Consider the following 23,662-nt stretch of genomic DNA (forward strand, 5'->3'; position numbering starts at 1 on the left):
ACCACCGCTGATTATTTGAATACCTAATTTACCTACGTTAATTTCCTTACAACCTGATTATTATTTAGTTGGTAAGATTAAATAATAAAAGTTTTTATTTTATTTCGATTAATATGTTATTTTAGTTAATCTCACTATCACAAACAAGCAGTTATTAGCTTTTTCGGTTATCTGAATTCAACTTTTTTTTTAAAATTAGACGGGATCCCGAAAATTCCGGGATCCCGCGGGATTGATATTTCTGATCCCGCGAGATCTCGAATTCGCAATCTCGAGTCGGGATTGCATTCCCTAGTTCTAACTACCGCTTGACTTCTGGAATTAATGCATAAAATATAGGTAAAAAATTACTACTTATAGCATTTCGCTCGAGCTCCGTGTTTCCCTAAATTCCTTACTTTTACATTATTCATAAACTTTCAGCTTTCAATAAGGTAAGTGTGTTACTTTGTGAATTTCTGTTATCATTTCAGACACGAGTACTCTCCACTCATCCATGCGTGATCAGATGATCATGATCATACCAGCTTGGCTTACTGGAGGGATTATCTCCTAGTTCGTGTTTACATTCATTTACATTGTAACATTCAGATGATCTATTGAAATGTAACAATCACAAAACAAATAACGACTCAGAACAATAGCACAATAACGATTAGCACAAGCATAAACTGCACGAAATACAGCTCAAAATGACAACGAAGTCTAGAGAAACGCATATACTTAAATGAGTAAGTACAAGTACTCTACTCTAAAAGAAAATATGCATACTCTGTAAATATCGAAGGCAAATAATTTCATTTATTAGCTTAATGATCATACATTTATTTACACAAGTTTTTCTCTACTTAAGTTTACTTGTGATTAATTTTGTGTTTACATTCATTTATATAGTGTGTACTGTAACGTACTATGATGTCAATAAAGTCACCCATAAAGTTAAGCAAAAGACTAATTCAGAACCACAGATGCTGGTAGTGGCAGGATGAGCGAACGCAGAAAGTGAGAGTGGAGTTTTTTCTCGCACGGACATGGTTTTATTTATTTAGGTATTTAATTCTTTAATGCACCAATATTAAATGCAGGTGTACAAAAGATGGGCTGAAAACATTTTAGTAACCAACTTACTAGAGACACAGAAATTGAAAATATGCAGGGAATAGGGATACGTATAAGGTACCTACGTATGTAAGGTCATATTTTAGAGTTACCAACATGGTCATATGACTAGAGTAAACCAAATGCCCGACAGATTTTTCCTGAAAAACCAATTTACACTTCATCCAATAGCGTCACGGTCATTTATGTACATATATGCATTTTCTCTAATAATTATGTAATTTAACCGTACTGTGTCAAGGTTTCGGCTGGAACTAACATTGGCGAGTGAGCATACATATGTAGGTAAAATACATACACATAAGTATATAACGTGAATACCGAGGCACCGCGACATTAACATTGCATACCGACAGCAACCGGTATAACTCGTATGTGACGATGAAGTCACATCACTACTATAATTGGTACTACCATTAGTATATGTATAGGTACCTACTTATTTTATAAACAGCAGTCAAATTCAAAAATACTCGTCACTGAGAGCTTCCTTTTCAATATTTACCAAAATTCATGGGAACTTATATTAGGTACCCTACGTAATTATTAAAAAATGTTCTAACCCTTCTAACGATAAAATTAACAAAGCTAAGTATAAAATTAAAAAGTTCAACTCGCGAACAAAATTTAAAGGTTATCATTATTCATTATCACTACCTGTTTGTCTCATTAACTAAGTTAAAAAAAACTAATTTTGACACCAATACAAAATACAAATTTGCAAATCAACGAAACAAAAATATATCCCGACCCTCTAATACTTAGGTACTTAGTTTATATTTTAAATGTAGTAGGTAGGTAGGTATACTGTACCTATCTATATACTATACCATCTTCGAAGTCCAAGCAATGGTTTTGCAACAATGTAACTAAAATTAAAAGTTCGATTAACTTAATAAAAGAATGCACGGTTGTCTGTCATACACAAATCAGACTTTATCATAACAATTAAACAGTTTATTAACCGGTAGTTTACGAGGGGGCGTTGACAGTAACGACGCTCGTTATGATACAGAAAACAAATAACAATATGGAGTAAAAGAGCTGAAACTAATTAACATGTTCAATGTGTCATTGAGAATGTTATACAAATAAATATACAAGAATGTAGATGTGTGTAGTTCTTCAACATTTAAAGTAGGTAAGTAAGTATACCTTTACAAGATGTCTCAAGCCATGTTTACGGATGTACTGTACATGTACATTCTGAAGATAGGAAATTTAATTGAAAGGAGAAGGAACGTCTGGGAATAGAACCAAGACAACGGAAAAAAGTTATAATTTTACTAAAGGCAAACTGTAACAGAAAAAGTAAATTTAAAAATGTGTGAAACGATCTGCAGTAGACCAGCGTAATTCAGGAAGGAACTATGTAGTTTGGATAATTATAAAATTACCAAGGACAAGAAAATACTGAAAATCCTTGGTAACAATGTTTCTAACCATTTTACCATGTAATCACAATACACAGTTGTAACTGTTACAACCTTTAAATTCCTTATTATTTTAATTATGATATTCACCTTCAAAATTTGTCGTATAAAGTTTCAAATACTTTTATGTTTCTTTACCTGAAATAAGTACAAAGGTCGTGCTGCTTTATTTTTTCGTAGGTCAACTCATTATGTTCTTAATTTAGTTTAGTTTTATTCTGAATGTTATGTGTTTTCGCACGGTATTTTCTGTAAGGACCTATTACATATACACGTACACTTTGTATGTAATTAAAGTAGATGGTAAGTAGGTATGTTTTAAAAACAAGAATATGTAAAAAAATATAAAACTTCTCTGAAAACAAAGGAACATACCTAATAATTATTACCTTGATGGACTTTGCAATTTATAAATATTATGAGTACCTATAGGTATACCTAAGTAAGTATAAAACGTATATAGTTTTATGTTACATACTGAGTTAATGTAAGTAAGTATACTATAACATAAAAGAGAAATCAAATATTCACCATAATCATTAGATATACTTATACATTATTATATACCTACAACACAACGTATATTGTATGTTGATATCAACGTACTTACTTAACTAAAAGATGGCTACGGTAATCAGGAAATAATTATGAATATACCATCACATGAAGGGTTAGATGCTTTGTAGGTAAATGTAATATGTACGAGTCACGCACCAAAAATAAAATACTTAACAGTGCACCCGTAATACCGTGCAAATATAACCATGTATGTCGCATAACCAGTGTATGTGTGCCTCTGAGATAGTGCCAGAACTAACTCATAGCGGGAAGGAGCGAGGTGTACAAGTAAATTGGTCGCGAAAACGGTAATGTAAGGTAACAGTCACGCAATCATAGTGATGAAAGTAATTTTACTTCCACTTTGTACTCCTCAGAATTAAAACTTGGGAAATTATTTAAATTACAGCAAGTCTACGTTTGAATTAAATAGGTAGAGCAAAAAAAAGACGTGCTGTTGCTGTTACCAAAGATGTTTAATTGTAGTATTTACCTATAGTGTTATTATATTTTTGATTAATATACACATAGATTATAACATGATTATAATTAGGTACCTACTAACTAAATTATTAAAACTAAACTAAAAAGAAGATGTTGGCTAGATCGCCACCGCTGTCTCACCGTTACCTCGCTGTATGGAGATGCTTAGCCTTTGTGCGAGGTAAGAGCCAGCCCTAGGGTCCCTTGAGACTTCTATAAGCTGCTAATAATGTAATTTTACCTATAGTTAAATACTGACGCCCCATTTTAATTTCAAACCTGTAATAGATCCATTCCAGGTTGGAATTTTATTTTGCTCACGCAATTGGCCTTAGACAGCCTCTAAGCAATCTATGGCGCTAACTACAAATGATTAGCTGTTTGCATTGTACTGGACCGGTAAAACGCGGGCCGCTATGCTTCAAAGAACAAAATGAAGCAATAGCTATTATAAAAATGAGATTTTCTTTTCTTATTGCTTAGACACTGTTCCTTACTTCAGCAGTCAGTAAAATTGGTATTTATAGATAATTGACTCTATATTTTTGATTATTATTTACACTGACCGGATTTTAATCCAGTATTTTAACCGGATCTAAGGCTAGAAACTATGATCACTACGTAGGCGAGCATTTCCATGTGAATAAAGATAATCGCTCATTTTCCCTTCAGTTCGTAATAACAATAAATAATTGTTTAGATTGACGCAGCGAAGGTAATTATTTAAGGGAACAATAACTACAATGATTCTCGTGGCGACATTGAACGTGGAACAATGGCATTGATTTTCACAAGTCCAAGTGATTTTTTGCTAAAAAAGATCTTTAGAAATGTTTACAAGTACTTATGTATCTAATTTACAATTTTATTATTCTACTAGCTGTTCCCGCGCGCTTCGCTTCGCCTTAAAGAGTTTTCCCGTGGGAATTCCGGGATAAAAAGTAGCCTATGTTCTTTCCCAGGGTCTATAACATATGTATACCAAATTTCATTCAAATCCGTTCAGTAGTTTTGGCGTGAAAGAGTAACAGACAGACAGACAGACAGACAGACAGACAGACACAGTTACTTTCGCATTTATAATATTAGTTAGGATATCACTGTTCACTACAAATATTACTTATAGTTTCATTTGAAAAACTCGAAAACGATTAAATACTATAGTGCAAGATTAAAAGTCCTGAAAAATCATGTACTTACAGACAACGGCAACATGACTAAGTTTGATACTACTAGTTTGATTGGTAGTATTTCCGCCCTTTGTAATTTTCAGGCGAAGCTTAGTGTCGTAGTATCGTCGCGATTTCCTCGCTTGTGGGGATGGTCCTTTACTATTTATTATTATGTTTCAGTTACATACCCATTTGTTTCGCAGAAAGTGAAAAATCTGAATCCGTGCAGCCAACTCAACGCAACTTGACCATACCTATTAAAGTACGTTTACTGTTCTTATTGCGGTTTTGTGGTTTGTATACATATTGGTAAATGTGGTCATGTTGCTGTCTTTCTCGCAAGTTATAATATATTATGTTATATTAATCGTGTTATCTATAAATGTGTAGAAGCAACAAAACTATAATTTCCAATAGCGTGATCTAGACAGCTTTATCAGTGTTCTGTGTTTCTTTGCAAAGCAGAAGAGGACTTCAGGATTTTTATAGCTGCCTAGCGGTTCCCGCGATCTTCGCTAGGCCTCAAAAAGTTTTCCTTACTTATATTTATACAGGGTGTTGCAAAAAGGGTTACTAAGCCAAAACCAGCATGAGCAAATCAGAATTTCAAAATTCGCAAAAAAATAAATCATTCTCCATAGTAAAGTCACGTGACCAACTAAGTTTCTATGGCAAATGTTATTTTTTTCACGAATTTTGAAATGCTGATTTCAGTTTCGGGCTTAGATATAACATGCTGCACATGCTGGTTTCGGCTTAGTATACCATTTTTGCAACACCCTGTATAAATATAAGTAAGGACATAATGATAGTGACTTAGGTACACTTGTCCAAAATTAATAAGGCTTGTATTTAAACCTCCACCAGAAATTATATGATACTGCCGCCAATAAATTCGAAATCTCCGCCAAAACGGATAAATCATCACCAAATCATGCTTCCCAAAATATTTTTGAAATTAACCAAATTATTTTTTACTGCATACTGTAAAACTATATTGACACCATTAAAATTTATTTCAAACCAAATAAAGTATATCATCGCTATATATAGATGTAACCAATATATTCTTTTATCAGTATCATTTTAATAATCCTTTCTAACCAAAAAAAGTAAAAGTAAATATTAAAAATTAAGTTTATACCAAATAATAAATAGCTTATCCCAAAACAAAGTCACTTTTTAAATTGCTTTATGAATTAATTAAATCATTAATTAGTATGTGCCTAGTAAAATCTATCCGTTACGCCATCTCGACTCCCATCCGTGTGGCCGAGGGTTTGAATTTTGCCATGTACCAATAAATTCTATAGAAATAAGGAATTGAAATAGATTTTATTATAGTTAAGTGCTTGGTGCTTGGGGTTTCTCTGATGCATCGTATCAGAAATGAGGTTATCTGTCAGAGGACTAAGGTTATTGACATAGCTGTCCAAATATGCAAGCTGAAATGGCAGTGGGCTGGTCATATCTGCCGAAGAACCGATAACTGTTGGGGTAGACGAGTTCTCGAGTAGAGACCTCGAACAGGCAAACGCAGCGTGGGACGCCCTCCTGCCCGCTGGACTGACGACCTTAGGCGGGTTGTGGTTGGATGAGGAAGGCCGAGGACCGAGTGTTGTGGCGCTCCTTGGGAGAGGCCTATGTCCAGCAGTGGATGATTATTGGCTGATGATCATGATGATGATAGGTAAATGTATGTATATGAGTATGCGGGCGCGGGGGGATGGAGCCGCTCAAATTTGACCTTGTCCAGAAGGGGTGAATTTGCCGCGATGTATTGAGGTCGATGTACTAGACATCAATACAATGCATCGCGCAAATTCAAAATTCATGCCGCACCACTCTTAAAGCCGTAAATGCCTACATATTAAAATTAACAGGTAAATCGATTACCTTTATACTATATTTTATATTGTTTTGGGCAGGATAATTTGGTGATATAAAAAAAATTGAACACTTAGTTTTGGTGTCAATGTTTATATTTTAGTATAGCATAATTTGGTGATGATTTATCCGTTTTGGCGACGAAAAAGATTTTCTATTGTTAACTTGCAATTATTTGGAGGGGTGTTTATTTATTTTGGAACGTAAACGTTTTTTTTTTGGGGTTTCGATTTAGGAGTTGATTTAATTAATTTGGTTTTAATTATTTTTATTGGTGCAATGTATTAGCGTACAATTATTTTATTTGGTGATGATTTAAATTGTACCCAATTAATAATGCACATGCAGATCTTCACATCCGAATCATTAAATCGTAAGAGCCTTAAAAAACACTTGCATTTTGCACCTTGTTCGAAAGAAATAGGAGTCAATATCATGTGTCACATAATCGAAAACAACCGATCTGTCAAAGATTACTATGCGCATTATCAATTTTGGAGCACTGTAATAGGTACTTGTTGTAGAAGGTATTTCATTGATAGTTTGAGGATATTTACAGCGTTGCTCTGTGTTGTGTAGTTTTTAGAGTACCGCAGGAAACGTAATTATGATGTCACCAGCGAACTATAATACTGTCATTGTTACACAAAATATGAGGCTAATAGTCTATTTGTTGTACTACAGAACCTACTTTGTAGCACTCTTCATAAATTGTATCCTACAACTACTCTTCTTTCTTTCTTCTTAGCCGTTTTCAACCTCAAAGGTGTAGGCCTCCTTCAGTCTATGCCACTCATCTCGATCTTGGGCTATCTCTATCCATTTGCTTCCAGATGTTCTCCTTATATCGTCGGTCCATCGCATTTGTGGACGACCACGAGGGCGTGTCTCGCCATACGGTCTCCATTCCAACAGCGTTTTGCACCACGAGCCATGTTTTCTGGCGACGTGACCAGCCCATTGCCACTTCAGATTCGCGACACGTACACCTACAACTACATTTATAAGTAAACAAATTATTCTGCAACGAATTTTATGATCATAAAAAAATTAACGTTTTTGGTTTCGAAGAAATATATTTTTAGAATGCTACAGATACCTAATTAAAGTCTAACAACACCTATGTAAATAAACATATTTTAAGTAGATAAAGCTGTTATTACTGGCCACTTAACTTTAACTTAGATGTTATCCAAGACAGTACGATGAACAGCGCGAAACAAAAAATCTGTCAATAAAATAAATACCTATGATGCGTTCCAATGAAGGCTGTACAAAAAGCCTCTTCAATGGTGCTGGTGTGGCCATCCGTCGACGACCTTCATGCTCCGTCGGGTGTCGGTCACCTGACGCCGCCGAGAGACCGGAACCACTTTCATACAGAACAGATTCTAGTTTGATGAGTACATTCAAAAGTGACATTTGGAAACTAATGGAAGTGGATCGAACAGCGGCCGCTATACGGGTTTGTTATCGACGTCGATAAACTCTTTAATAAGAGTTTCACCATTCACAGTGCCGTATTTATGGCGAATCGCGATATAGGGTTTTTTTATCTACACCGATAACGAACACATGTAGCGGCAGCAGACGCGACTTGAAGCGAGGTGGAAGTAGGAAGCCATCGTCGTGGACTTAATTATTTTATTGCCAATAAAAACTTTGAAACTTTCCATAACTTACCTAAGAAATAAACCAAAGGTTTTTACACATTTATTTTTTAGTATCTGATTTACTTAAGTAGATTTCTTCAATAATAACTTTCACCAATGAGATTATGGACAGGCCATAATATTGGAGTTATTGTTTGGCGTGTTGGTCACAGTCACAGTCAAGTGTAACGAATTGACATTCGTCAAGTAACCATAGTATGTAGGACAGGTACCTAGTACACCTATAGATAGTTAAACTAAGTAAAGGTAAAATAACTAAGTACAAAGTATAGTAGGTAATCAAAGACCTGTGTCTAGATTTTAAGACAAGCCTCATCTCATCACAAATTCAAGTTACGCAACACTTTCTCTACGTACATGTTATAGATAAATAGATATATCTACAATTTCTTCCACCACGACAGTAACCAAAAAAATGTGCAGCGAAAACAAAATCAACTTTTTCAAATGCTTCTAAACCTGTTCTATCACTTACATCAATTAGACGGAGTGTCAATTAAGATTTATTAAGATACTGAGAGGTCTACGGAGAAACTTGTGAAGGTACATGTGGCCAATTTTAGTTACGAATGATGAGGCTAGATTCTTGTTAATTTAACAGAAGTATCTGTTTGTATTAATTATTATCATTTGGTTGTTTAATATTTTTTAACAAAGTTTCATTAATAAAGAAAAAGGCAGAAAAAAAAACAGTGTGCGTCTGGTGAAGTGGAGCAACGGCTACACGTGTGGGTGACAGCTATTTACAGGGTGTTAAATAATGAAAATAATCAAAGAATCGGAAGTTAGCGACCAACAACTAATCTGTCTGGCTGAATCAATTCACTACTATGACAAATCCTAGTCCACCAAGTTTTTGCCCCGACATGCTAAGCAGAAGAACAAAAAAGCAACTCTGTATTGTAGCAGAATCACTTTCTTCACCTCCCATAATGAGCTCAGCTAGAAGTCTCATCGTTGATGGTTGCAGCAATTAGGCACGATAGCCGTCGCGCTTGTTCGCTAAGTGCAGGTTTTATGTCGTTAAAAATAAGTAAACATTTAGAAAGGAAATTTCGTTTTAATTGCTTATAAATGCTCTCTGTATTTTGGCTACTGCGGCCGGATTGTGTAACTCACTTGTTTATGTTTTGGTGCAACGAAAAATATCATCGTTTATTTATACAACTGTTTATATTTTTGGTCAACAAGGGTAACTGCATGTCTTCGGTATGTCATTGTTGATACAATGCAAAAGTATTTTTGTATAAGTAAGTTTTATAGCAGCCGATTACCGGATGGTGACCGGATGGCGCAGTGGCAAACTGTGGCAAGTGTTTTGCCAAGGGGCCCGGGATCGATTCTCGGCTGGGCCAGATTTTTATTATCCTAATCCTAACTAATATTATAAATGCAAAAGTAACTGTGTCTGTCTGTCTGTTACTCTTTCACGCCAAAAGTAGGTACTGAACGGATTTGAATGAAATTTGGTATAGGTACACATGGTCTAGCTAGACCCTGAGAAAGAACATAGGCTACTTTTTATCCCGGAATTCCCACGGGAAAACTTTTTAAGGCGAAGCGAAGCTCGCGGGAACAGCTAGTATTATATATAAGTACAATTCGTAGGTACATGAGTGCCTAGATAGGAATTATTTATCTATTTATTTTTATGAATGTTATGTTAAAAAGCCTGATATTGATAAGTATGTCGTGAGCCTCGTGAGTTGACCGTCCTTGTGGTGAGTACTCTTGTAGTTAGCACCTCGGCCTCCAAGGAAATCCTCGCCGCCTTGTAAATATGTAAATAAAAACCATACATCATTCGAAAACACGTTTATTCAATGACAAAATAGTCACAATCATATTATTCACATTTTTTACAGATCACACTCGCATTCTTACATCTTTAATTACAATTTATATGATACATAGCACTTAGTTTAATGTTTAAACTATTCTACCCATATAAATCTAAGGTTTATAAAAATAAACGTCTCGGCTTTCCAATCATTGCAAAGGTCAGAAAGACGAGAGGTTACTTACTTATTCATTGGTCTCTTTTAATTGTTACAACGAACTTATAATCCTACTTTAAGACGATATATTATATTAAATTCTAATAAATAATTTCGTATCCGCGAAGCTGCAGACGACGCCATTGTGTTGGAATGTGTTCGAGCCGAGTGGAGTGGCATTAGCGCCGTCCCCGACCTTTGTCTCCCGCGCATCTTCACGACTTGCACCTGTTGCACAAAGGTCACTCCTACTTTCGATATTACATTTTTCGAGTTTCTTAAATACATATTCTACGTAATTTACATTTTCACTTTATCACTGGGCCGACCGTGAGGTCAAGGTAACTTAATATTTGGTGTTGTGTGTGAGAGCGGCGGCGCCTACATGAGCAGCAGCGCGAGAGCAGCGGGCAGCAGCGCCATCGCTGCAGCAGCGGCGCGGGGCGCGGCGCCGGGGGCCGCCGGCAGGTCCTCCGCGTGCACGTAGCTGCGCGACCCCGTGTGCGACTTCAGGATGCGGTAGTTCACCTCGTCCAGGCTCACCTGGTTCTTCACGAAGTTGTAGAGGCGGTTGACCACCACGTACACGTTGCCGTGGTCGTCGAACGTGAAGCGGTCCACCCACTGGATGTAGTTGGGGTCGCGCGCGATGGTGCGCTGCCCCGAGTGGAACTCCGTCGAGGTGTTCCACTCGGCGATGGTGGCGTTGCCGATGAGCCCGTAGAACAGCACGCCCGCCGAGTCCATCTTCATGCCGTCGGTCTGCGAGGGCTTGAGGCCGAGGTCCGCCACGTGGCGCCGCACGTCGCCCGTCGCCAGCGACTCGTTCTGCAGCACAGACGTGTTGATGGCGTACAGGTGGAAGCTGGACAGCGGGCAGTAGTACACGGTGCGGTCCACGCGGCCGTCGGCGGCGCGCAGCGGCGGGCCCAGCGCGATGCCGTCGATGTTGACGGGCAGGTTGACGCTGGTGCCGTTGATGCGGAAGTACGTGGCGTCGGCGGCCAGCGTCATGGACGGCTTGTCGCGGACCTTCCAGGCGCGCGCGTCGCGGCGGCGGAACACCACGAGCCCGGGGTCGCTGGCGCTGTTGTCCGTGATGTACGCGTAGTCGCCGTCGCGGTTGTCCACCACCAGGTCGTTCAGGTACGTGGAGTTGTAGTTGACGACGTCGGGCGGCAGCGGGAAGCGCTGCATCTCGTTCTTGCCGGTCTTGAGGTCGATGAGCACGAGCGAGGGCGGGCACTTGGCCTCGGGGCGGTCGGTGAGCGTGCCCACGCGCCCGTTGTCCAGGATCCACAGGATGCCGTTGCGGTCCACCTCCACGTTCTGCACGAACTGCAGCGCGGCGCATTCGCCGAGCGCGTTGGCCTCCCAGGAGGGGAAGGGGCGCAGGCGCGGCGCCGTGTCCGTCTGCGCGACCGGCACGGTGGCCAGCGTGGCGGGCACGCCGCCCAGCATGCGCGGCACGGTCAGGAACAGGCTGTCGCCGTAGTAGTTGATGCCGGAGATGAGCACGTTGCGGGGGATGTAGCGGCTGGAGTTGAGGTACTCGTCGCGCGTCTCCGGCGAGGGCCACTCGAAGTCGATGGCGTTCCACTCGTAGATGACGCGGAACTGCTCTCGGCGCGGCGGCGGCGGGCGCGCGGTCTGGTTGTCGGCCTGCGCGGCGGCGGCGGCGGCCAGGGCGAGCACAAGGAGCGGCAGCATGGTGCGTGCGGCGCGGTCGGGGCTGGCGGACACACTGCCGGCCCGCACGCTGTCGCCGCCGAGCCAGCCGCCGCGCGACGTCACAGCGCCTATCACATCACCGCCCCCATTCATATTCAACACAACATTTCAATAATTAAGTCAATGACTGTAAATTATTCTCGCCGAAATGACATACCGAAGACGTATTGTATTTAATGCTTATCTAAATACGATTCTCTGGGTATTAGCATACATCTCACAGTGTATCCGGGTGAGGGCAGCCAAGGTCGCGACTCCCCTCGCCAGACGGAGGGTTGGGGCGAAGGGTCTAACGGACGGACCGTGTTCAACTCAGTACAAGTACATGTATACAGATGTATAACTGCAAACAATACCAATGGGATTGAAACATTTAAATCCTGTATAACGGTCAAATAAAAAGTTCTGATTTCTAGTTTTGTAACGACAACCAACTAAGCTTTTTATAACCTAATATTGTAACTTAACAATTCATTATTATTGAAAACAAAGTTGAAAACCATTCGAATAAAATAGAAACAATATTATACAGCAATTTAAAATGATGAACGACAAACATAACATTAGCTAAGTATGCCACCATGACTGAGTCACTAGGATGCCACAAATCTGCATAAAGTCAAGTTATAGTCGGTATTATAATATTCTAATATGTCGATACACAATATAGTATCTACATACCTATCTACGTAGAAGCAGCCTTCGATGATCTTTGCGCCAGCCTGTGACTCAAACCTCATTATCATTTCTGTTATAAAGTATTCCACAATTAATTCTAACACAAGAAAAATAAAACGCATCCTATTGCAATCTGTGACTCAAACAAAAGCTTCCGAGAATATAATTTATCAGTGCAGTTTTGTAATTTTTTTATGAGATGGGTTAAGAATGATAATTATTTTTTTGTCAGAATCACCTTGTGTTGTTTTTGACAATGGTTTTTTTTTCAGTGTTAAATGTACTTAAATAAAAACAAATTGACTTAATGGTCATTCTATTGTTTCTGATTTAACGATAGCTTGAAGTAATCGTATGGTAGGTAATCATACATAGAAACACACATAATATAGAAATGTAAGTAGGTAAGTAGGTACTAATTAATACTCCATGCTGCTAGATCCTGAAAGCCGGAACATTCCTTTGACATTTTCAGTTCTCAGTTTTCAAGGCAAGAGTGTCTTTTTCTTCCGAGCCATTGTTCCAGCTTTTGTAAGAATACATTATCTAACCACCGACGTGTTAGCACTTCGATCGCCGAAGGTCCTGGGTTCCCATCCGGAGCCGTACTCTTGAAAGGCAATGTATTGCAAGACAGACGCAATACATTGCCTTACAAGAGTAGGGGTACTGTGCAGTATAGTTGTATAGCATCACTGCAATAGTGCCTAAAAGCACAGAGTACATTATGATATTCTGCCTAAAAGTCATTGTGCGCATTAAGTACTTACCTGCGTTATGCATCTTTCTTCATCATCATAGCACCAAAAAGTGGTTGTAACGATGACTCTAGGTACCACTCTAGCTAGAATATAATCCAAAATGCAGCTTAACGTCCCACGCAACCCAATACCGAGTAAGCATTTAACCTCGAGGCAGCCACAGATTGTAAATATAAATAGAGGTTACCGTATGGCATCACTCGTTCCTTATACAACCTCCGTCGAGCCAAACATACCGATACATCTCTCGCATACCAATACTCCTCGCCTTGTCCTAAGGTTCTTCCTTTTTATATTGTGTTTATATTTTATTTAGTTTTTCCTGCAAGCTGCCAGTGTTCTGCAATCCGGAAATAGAACAAGGAGGTTGACTGTTGCAGTCAAGTTGCAGTTAGTCTAGTTTGTTAATCTTCAGCGCGTCAGGCGGTCAAATAAACTTGATTCATTTAAAGTAAAAAAAACGTATCTATAGTAATAATATATTTTGCAGACCTCCTCCATGACACCGTCAAGTATCAAATAATTTCATTTCAAATTGCTATCAACGAAATTGATCGTGTAAATAGAAAAATTGGTGAAACAATAACAGTTTTAATAAATAATGTACAGTATACTGTATTGCTATGGTCCGTTGCACTGCTAGTGGACTTACTTATGTTGTATGAACGTTGCCTATTGGCTAACGCCTAATATTTTAGTTACTGAATGTAGACTATGCTCTACTTCACTTTCGGTAATAAATACTTTATGAACTATACTTTACACACAGTGGACCAGCGTGGTGGGAAATGATCCAAGCTTAGGAAGGCAGTTTAGATAGACCTTGGGGATATGTACAAAGGTTCCACTCGAGAGAGTCAGGTGCAGGTACTGATACCCCCACAGAGAATAGAAAAGTATACTTAATTTGTAATGTCACCATAGAACCTAACTAATAAATGTTCTTTGGACAGATCTGTACACTTATTAGTACATTTTGGTTTGGACCAAACTGTGCCTATAGGAATACATATTTTGCATGCATTCCAATGCATTATTTTTATTATACTCATTAAAATTAAGTACTTATTCCTAAGTTCGTTTATTGATATCATAAGTAGTGTCATGTGCAATGCACATTGCACTTCAAGAATAAATTAAGTAAATATCTTGAAGACCTGTGTAATTTCCTTGAGTTTATTATCTTTAAGTAGATAAGTATTACTTTTTTCAGTAACACGCAAAAGGAAAAACTATGCATTACGATAAGCCAAAGGGAAAATTGTTAGCATTTGCAACTGCCACTGAAGATAATGATACTAATACGTTTGTAAGCTTATATGGATGAATGGATGTTTGTTTTTGTTACTCTTTCACGTATAGTGAAGAGATCAAAAAATAATTAGTAAAAATGGCGGCTTTATATCCCGTATTTCTCACAGGAACACTTTTCAAGGCGAAGCAACTTCGCGGACTCGTGGTATCAATAATAAAATGTCTATTTTCACTTCACATACAAGTAGTTGAAATGTTCAAACGGACTTAGGAAGTTTGCTTTCATAATTATGGATATCAATCGGTGCCGCAACACGCAAGTCCGTCAGAAATAGTCAGCATTCATATCTTCTGTAGCTATATCCAGTAGGTAACAATGTTCTTGATGGTAAAAAAAGAAGAGTGGAAGGAGAAAATATAAAGATATATACAGGGTGTTGCAAAAAGGGTATACTAAGCCGAAACCTACATGTGCAGCATGTTATATCTAAGCCCGAAACAGAAATCAGAATTTGAATATTCTCGAAAAAAAAAAAAAAAACATTTTCCATAGTAACTTTGTTGGTCACGTGACTTTTTAGTATGAAAAAATTTTTTTTTTCGCGAATTTCCAAATTCTGATTTCAGTTTCGGGCTTAGATATGTCGCAGGCATCTGGTTTAATCTCCTGTTTGATTGAACCGCTAGCCCGTTCATTGGATGGCGCTATTCAGTTGTATGACTAAAGGACAACTCGTCAAGTCGTTGATTGTAACGTTCGACGTCTTGACTGAACGTCATTCAGCGAAGTCGTTGAATGGGATATAGTATAGCAACTTTGTAATGTCTGGTTAGGGTGAACATCACCAGGGAAGAGTCAACAAAAAGACTATGTTACAAAGCTCTTATCTCACAAATTAACTAAACAATAACAATAAACGTACCTTCATATTGTTGTTCATAATTATCCAGTTTCGCCACTTTTTTTCTCTTTGAAACTATCCGCCCGCGGCGTAATAATAGGTAAATTCATGTTGTCACACTATTTTAACACAAATAACGCACTTTAAAGCATATTTGTTTGCAAAAAACTAACAATATAGGTGCTTTTTGTGTCAGCTGTTAGCTGTTAGACGCCATATTTGTTTTATTCACCACCTGACTGATTTTAAGTCAGCTAACTAGTTGGACGTTTTGTGACGCTTGTACAATCAACGTTCGGCCTAGTCATACAACTGAACAGCGCCATCCAATGAACGGGCTAGTGGTTCAATCAAACAGGAGATTAAACCAGTTGCCTGCGACAGATATATCATGCTACACATGTAGGTTTCGGCTTAGTATACCAATTTTGCAACATCCTGTATAAGACACACCACATCAAGGAACATCTCTAACACGGCCATCCGATCCCAAACTAGGCAGGCTAGCTTTAAAATGGGTATCAGACTGCTGCTATATCTACACAGATAAGTACTTATATATGTGTGTCTTTAATCAATATCTGTCCCGGCCGGAAATCGAACCCGGGACCTTAGGCATAGCGGTCAGCGCACTAATAAACACTACACCATTCGATCGTCTTAATCGTCTAGTCTACATGCACAGGTGCTAGTGTTTTGTACAATAAATAATGTAGGCTGTTGCAAACATGTTGTCGTTGTTTTTATTTTAAATCTACCATAATCATAAAGTTAGTATTTGAATACAGCTGTAGGCTATGGAAAATTCTATTAGCTTAGACATGAAATACAAATGACAATGAAATACAAATAAATGTACTTAGCCGTAGATGATCTCATTCGCAAGAATTGTGCTGTATTTATGATATGTATGTTTAAGTTGTCTGTTTGTGTGTGATTAGTTTTTAATGTTTGCTTTGTATCGGTCGAAGAAACACCTTTATATTACTTACATTATATGCTATTGTGTCTACATGGTATGAATGAATTACAAAAATACACTCTACAATTCAACTACCAACATCCAACCTGTACATATAAAGCCTTTATGGTTTTTTTTAAACTGGCATACACTGAGAACGAAATAAATGCATAGTAAAAAATAAATGCAATCCTCAAAAAAACTGGACCACGACACGTGACAACGCTTCAATGTTTGTTTCTCTACAATTTCGGCCTACCTAAAGATTTATATATTAATCTATTGAATTAAGTACAAAAAATACTACCATTTAGGTATACCTATTAAGATTAGGATGAAAACATTGTTCAAAGTAAGATGTAAACAAGTTAATATGGTTATTATTGTATTTATTTTAAGCTCTACATTGTTTATTGCAGTGCTTTCAGTTAACATCTTGGAAGAATGTAGAGCAACTTAAAATCCATGAAAAGCGCCATCTAGCGAAAAAATATATTTATTAATATAAATAGTTACAAACGTTTCGACAACCTACTATTTCTACTCGACACAAGATGGCGCATAACTTTAATTACCAAAAACTCAGACAGGGATTTTTCATGTTACCCATTAATATATCTACCTATTTATTAAATTATTTAGTTAAGAATAAAAATTATTATGGCGTTATTATAGCAAATTAACAGGTAACATTGTCACAAAGGCAACTAAATAATAATTACAACACAATCATCATCTCCCGTATGGTCTAGTGGCTAGGATACCTGGCTTTCACCCAGGAGGCTCGGGTTCGATTCCCGGTACGGGAAACTCTTTTTGGCTTTTTCCGAACATATTTACTCGCATCTTATATAATATAGGTATTAACATCATAATATAGGTATTTTCCCGATCTTTATAAAGTAGTTCTTAACCATATTATCATCATTGTTAAGTTTTGTACTTACCCTTAAGTATTTAATGAATATCAGTAAAAAAATTATCATTATCAGTTTATTACTGAAGACTTGAATCTGTAAATTCTGTAGGTAATCGTTGATACCTACCTACATATAGAGCTTCCACTATGTTATTGCATTTTTGACGTTTCCTTATGTATTTACTATTTATTTACTTCAAAACGGATTAACTTTCAATACCGGTATTGAAAAAAGCGTGGATTTTGTCCGGGATCCCGGTATTAGGCAATACCGGTATTGCGGTATTGCATGCCCTATAGCGACTGACACATTTGTAATTGACAATCCTTAAGCAGCGTTGCTGGCCTGTCAAACAACTGTCAAATTCATACAAGTTACGCAAATATGACAGGCGAGAGAAGCTCCTAATATTATACTTACTAATGTTCGGTGGTGGTAACACCAGAGGCAAATTGAGCAGGGACGGTTATACTTCATACCGTTGATTCCTAAATTCCGTGGACCTTGGGCCTTAGACATGTAGTCGGTAGCTATAGCGGTTGGATGAGGAAGGCCGAGGACAGGGTCTTGTGGGAGAGACCTATGAACAGCACAGTGAACCATAATTTGCTAGCGATGAAAGTGAAAGCATCTACTACTTATATTTACTTACACTGATTTTATAAAATGGAAACATTAAAAATAAATTTAAAATCTACTGATGATTTCAAACTGGAAAACTTTTTAAGGTGAATATTCCAGGAAAATCTAGTAAGTAGGTATACTTACCTAATTAATAAATAGGTGAGTAGTACAAATGTTAGCCTATGTGTTATTTCCGAATCAAGCTAAAGGGTTCTAAAATTATTTCTAGCACCGACTAAAATGTTTAGATTACCTGACATTTAGTGCTAATAAAGAGAACATAGATCACGAAATGTTCGTTGTCCAGCTGACGGTACCTACTTTGGATCTCTCCCAATAAGAGTAGACGTTTCACCTTTAGTTAGTAATCAAATCAGATGCTATGTTCACTAACGCATGAATAATTTGGTCAGTGATGCAAAGCCGACGATGACAGCATGACTTGATGACAGTTCGTCACCCTAATTATCATCAGTAGAAAGTACTGAACATGTTCATACGCAAAAAATCTTATGGTGAAAATAAGCAATCAAAAACTTGATTAAACCTACTTAGGTTCGCATAAGAGCCAAAATTGAAAGCTTCCAGGGTAAGATAATGGGATTTTTTTCATTTTTTACTCATTCAGATGGAATGTGAAAGAACCCGATCTCGGTCATACGATATTAGGTACCTCTGCTCACGCCACCGACTGGAATCCCAAGTTGGATAACAGTTCCTCATAACCGCTCCAGGCCCTCAGTCATCGCCGACTATTTTTTAACGGTTGCGAATATACAAGCAATGGAATTAGCACCATTCAGCCAGTCGCTCGTTGGCCTACACGCGTGGAACATTCGCACGCGCGCTGCTGGCAGCTTACAATTTTCCCGCCGCGAATTCAAAATCTTACGTTCCTAATTTGAAAAACGTGTTCACTGTCCTGCCATTGCTACTTTTAAATAATGCCTAAAAAGAAATAAAGTACGGCGTGCGTATTTAAATTAATAACGTTATGCGTTAAAATTGTGAAATCGTGCTAATGACATTGCAAACTGCGAGTTGAAACAGTGATATTTTCTCTTCTTAACATTCTGTTATACTTAGTATTTTGTGAAACTTTGAAAACTTTCAGTTTCGTGAAATTTAATTTCGCGGAACGCCACACCAATATCTTTATGATAGGACCATACATGAAGGTAAGTCAAATATTGCTGCATTTTGAATAGGAAATATCCTGAAGTGGTTTACTAAAACTGTAAGTAAACCTACATACATTTCAATTATTAAACCTAAAAATATATTTTGTCAATTAGTTAAATACTATCAGGTCATGGTCTATATCACTGAAATCATTGTCATTGAAACATTATTATCTATTATAATGTAATGCAATGTAGGTATATTTAGGTACTTACTCATAGTAACTCTACTAATGGCAACCTAGACCCACTGTATTTAAAATAATTGCTTCATTGTGACTTTGTGAGGCGTTAAATGCTAGAATTGTTTTGTTTGGATCCACCAGTGTACCTACCTGCATAGGAATGGTACATAGGATACTACATACTTAATAAGTTGTTATATACATGTTTAGTAAAGTATTTAAAAAAAAACCGTGGTGTAATTTGGAAAGCGTGCTAAGCTAACCGCATTTTCTTGTAGAGTCAACAATGGCCGGTCGTTATGGTTACGGGTGGATGTAATTACTGTCATTATTAAGAATAAGAGCCGTTTCGTTTTTTTTCGACAAAACTGTGTCAATGCTGTTTAAAATTAAGTTACAGATATAGGTATAGGTAAAAGGGTATAGGGTTTGCTTAATACTTCTATTAGGCAGGTAGCTGAACTTAGTTTCGTAGCTTATTTTTAAAGGTACCTAGGGTAAATTGTAACACCGTCATTTCTAGTAAATTAAATAATGATCTCACCTAGATACTACCAAACAACAATCGGTATTTTGCAAAACGTATGTTTTTTAGGTACCTAGATATTAGCGGTTCTCCAAAATTGGCGGACGGACATTTGAAACAAATATTGTAGACTAGACGGGTATGGTCATGGCCCACACACATTGACGGCTTTTTTGTATAAGTCACATCTTTGTGATGTTAGTAGGTATAGAAATGAGTCATCGGCCGTCTGATAAATTCAACGACAATTTGACGGAAAGCGGTTACGTGTCCAGACATTGTAATAAAGTTAAAATATTATCCAGTCCATCTTCAATACATATACTTTACTTATACAGAAACTACAATAGGTACTTTGTAAAACTGTCCGTTCATGAATAATAATGGTTACGTTCGTCGGTTTAATGTACTCACTCCTTAACTTTCCTTTTAATAACTGAGAAGTTCTAGGTTTTCTCGCGATATCGGCTTCACCTAAAAGGTTTTCGCGTGGAAAAGTTAATCCCGCGGTTTTTAAATTGCCGATTGCAGATGTACTTATGTAGATGTAATGTCTACTAATGTGCGTCAGGATTCATGATCTTTTTGATAAACTAAGCATGTAGGTGATCTTTGACCGGCTTATTTTAATAAATTGATTAAAGAAATCGAGACAATTTTTTCGCTTAAGTATAAGTAAGTACCTACATAGGTACTGTGTCAGGTTTTTTTTACCGATGACTGCGTACATTCAGTTCAATTGTTTTTAATGTAGTGGACTTTGGAGTCACGTGTGTTTGTTATAAACTCACAAGCTTCCAGATGTTCGCAGTTTCAATCCAAACCTAATATAGTTAAATAATCTATGAATGACACTACTTCCATATCATGATCACATATGAATGATTTAAAGATACTTATAGGTTAGCATTATTACCTCCTGTAATAGGGTTTCAGAGGCACTGGATACCTATATTTTTTTCAATAAGTACATATAGTATATATTGTCATATAACATATTTGAATATCGAAATTTTTCTTCGTGCTAATCTATTTATACTTCTATCGGGATAGCATAGCCGGTAGGATAAAATTATAACTTTATAATAACTATAATACCTAGTACATACACTGTCAGATAAAAATAGTATTTTACAGCCACCGCACAAAAGATGCTAATGTTTGTGTCCGCCCATTGGTTACAAATAACAATGATCAGTGACCATAACGTTGCAATTCAAGAGCAAACCATACAGAGCTCATGATCATGACACGATCATTGCCGACAGCATGATTTGACAGCTAGCTAACATTTATTCGCGTAAACACAGCTGAAATAACCCTCCAATAAAACCGTGCTTTGATTGATCTGGGTAATGAATTGAAATGGCGAATATACAATGTGAATTGGTTGCTCCCCTTGCCTACCAATATGATAACCCACTCCAAATTGATAAAGCCTCTATTTTCTAACTGTGAAAATCGATAATTTATGGACAGTTCATTATTGCATACCGTATGTTGATTTCCCATATCCATATAAATAATATTTTGTATACTTACTTACATGCTTTTTCTAATATTTATGAACGTTTACTTGTTGTGCTGATATAATATGTAAGAAAATCTGTGTAGATATGTCAGCTGTCCGACACCTATATTACAGGCTCTGCCTAGCTTGGGGTTGGATAGCCGTGTGTGAATTGTCTCCTCATATTTATATTTATTTAAGAACTTAAGTATATTTATTTTTTAATATCAATCAAACTTCGAGGACCATTTCTTTTTAATTTTGTAGGTTAAATTTCACATGACGGAGAAAAAAGTAAGAAACATTGATGTACCTACTTAGTAGACCTCTATAAATTTAATGCAATAGAACTTATGAAAATACTTTTTTTAAAATACATATTTAATTTAATGCCTATATCGGGAAACGTTTTGGCTCAATGATTCATACAACACTTAGGATAAAATTATATACTCTAGTTACAAGAGGCTCAACCTATTGTTATCCAGTTAGTCATGTTATAAAACCTGTCATATTAGGCACTCTTAAATTTTAATTATCTTAACGCAAATTTTATTCAACGCCATGGATCAAGGGCTTCAGGTTGACACTATATACACAGATTTTCAAAAGGCCTTTGATAAAGTAGACCATATTCTGTTACTCAAGAAATTAGCTCAAAACGGTATTACAGGTAATCTCCTACACTGGTTCAAATCGTACCTAAACAACCGTTACCAAACTGTTATTATCAACGGGTACCATTCGGATCAAAGGTTGGTTTCTTCGGGAGTAATTCAGGGATCCATATTAGGTCCTCTTCAGTATATTTTGTTTGTAAATGACATTGCCAAGTGTTTCCATAATTGTAGAATCTTGATGTTCGCCGATGACCTCAAAATTTTCAAAACCATAAACAATATTGACGACTGTCAAGAAATCCAAGATGATCTCGACCGCTTCCATCAATATTGTACAATTAATAAACTCCATTTAGCTCCCAATAAATGTCAACAAATATCTTTCACAAGAAAACGGAATAAATTAGAACATGCGTACAATATAGGGGGGCAAAATCTAGAGAGAGTAGCCTCTATTCGTGATTTAGGAGTACAGCTTGATGATAAATTAATATTTGATCAACATATCACAAATATCTGTAAAAAAGCGTATCAAATGCTTGGTTTCATACTTCGTATTAGCAAGTCATTTAGGCAAGCTAATACTTTGTTAGTTCTCTACAAAACTCTGGTTCGTTCGCAATTAGAATATGCTTCGGTGATTTGGAATCCTCTTTATAAAATATACAGTGAGAAGATAGAAATGATCCAAAAAAAGGCGTTAAGATCCATACACTACAGACTCACTCGTTCCAAGATGTCGTATGAAAATCTTCTGAAGCATTATAATATACCAAAATTATCAGCAAGACGCTCCGTCAATGACGAACTTCTGCTCTACAACATCTGCAACAATCATTACAACTGCTCAGAACTAGTAAGCGACATAAGGTATCTGGTACCTCGCTCGGCAACACCACGCAACATCTGCAAATTATTCTACCTTCCAAAAACACGCACAAATGCTGGTCGCCGCGCGCCTACCTACCGAATTTGTAACTCCCACAACCAAAACTTTCTGTCAGCAGACATTTACAACAAAAAGAATGTAGCATTCAAGAGGCTTATTAATAATATGGCTCATAGTTTGGCGAGATAACTTTAATTTTAGTAGTTACTAGGTTTGATTTTGACTGGTATAGCATTTTGTTTTTAGCTCTAGATTAACCCCCTTATTCATAGAGAAGTTGCAGAGCGTTTTGACTAATAGACTGTTTTGTCCCTCTCCGACAAAGAACTATTTGTTCTTTGACAGAGAGGGACAAAGCGGTTTATTGGTTAAAGCGTATTGTAGCTTTTCTATGAATAAGGGGGTAAGTATCACATCTTTTTAATATAAATAAATGTTTTAGTGATAAACTTTTAAGGTGATAGGCTTAAAATAGTTGTTATGTTAAATTTAAGTTACTTATAGTCTATTACTGTTGTTTATCCATAGAAAATAAATAAATAAATAAAAGTCACTATAAAGTTATTAATTGAATTTATTATTTATGTAACAAGTGTCA

General features: G+C 37.2%; 2 protein-coding genes and 1 non-coding gene across 8 annotated transcripts in view; 2 read left to right on the plus strand and 1 right to left on the minus strand.

Annotated features, from left to right (window-relative positions):
* Positions 1 to 10,125: 10,125 nt before the first annotated feature.
* LOC119691471 (protein yellow) lies at positions 10,126 to 12,161 on the minus strand. Its single transcript, XM_038109014.2, has one exon. The coding sequence runs from the start codon at positions 12,144 to 12,146 to the stop codon at positions 10,704 to 10,706; it is 1,443 nt and encodes a 480-aa protein (XP_037964942.2). The 5' UTR covers positions 12,147 to 12,161; the 3' UTR covers positions 10,126 to 10,703.
* A 5,185-nt stretch (positions 12,162 to 17,346) lies between these two features.
* Positions 17,347 to 17,418, plus strand: Trnae-uuc. Its single transcript has one exon. It is a non-coding gene; the product is annotated as a tRNA-Glu (tRNA).
* A 1,476-nt stretch (positions 17,419 to 18,894) lies between these two features.
* The window catches only part of LOC105395201 (ATP-sensitive inward rectifier potassium channel 12), a 33,853-nt gene continuing 29,085 nt past the window's right edge, over positions 18,895 to 23,662 (plus strand). For 2 of the 6 annotated variants that reach the window (XM_038108795.2, XM_038108796.2), the window contains exon 1: positions 18,900 to 19,331. The gene's annotated coding sequence lies outside the window, so the exon portion shown is untranslated. Of the gene's footprint in view, positions 19,332 to 23,662 lie in introns of all 6 variants that reach the window. The other 4 variants (XM_048627113.1, XM_038108794.2, XM_048627114.1 and 1 more) reach the window with 4 other exon arrangements.

The sequence above is a fragment of the Plutella xylostella genome, chromosome 17 (genome assembly GCF_932276165.1).
Source record: "Plutella xylostella chromosome 17, ilPluXylo3.1, whole genome shotgun sequence".
NCBI classification, from domain to species: Eukaryota; Metazoa; Arthropoda; class Insecta; order Lepidoptera; family Plutellidae; genus Plutella; species Plutella xylostella.

Excerpts from the sequence above, each read along its gene's own strand:
- LOC119691471 (XM_038109014.2), bottom strand. The coding sequence starts at position 12,146 with ATGAATGGGGGCGGTGATGTGATAGGCGCTGTGACGTCGCGCGGCGGC.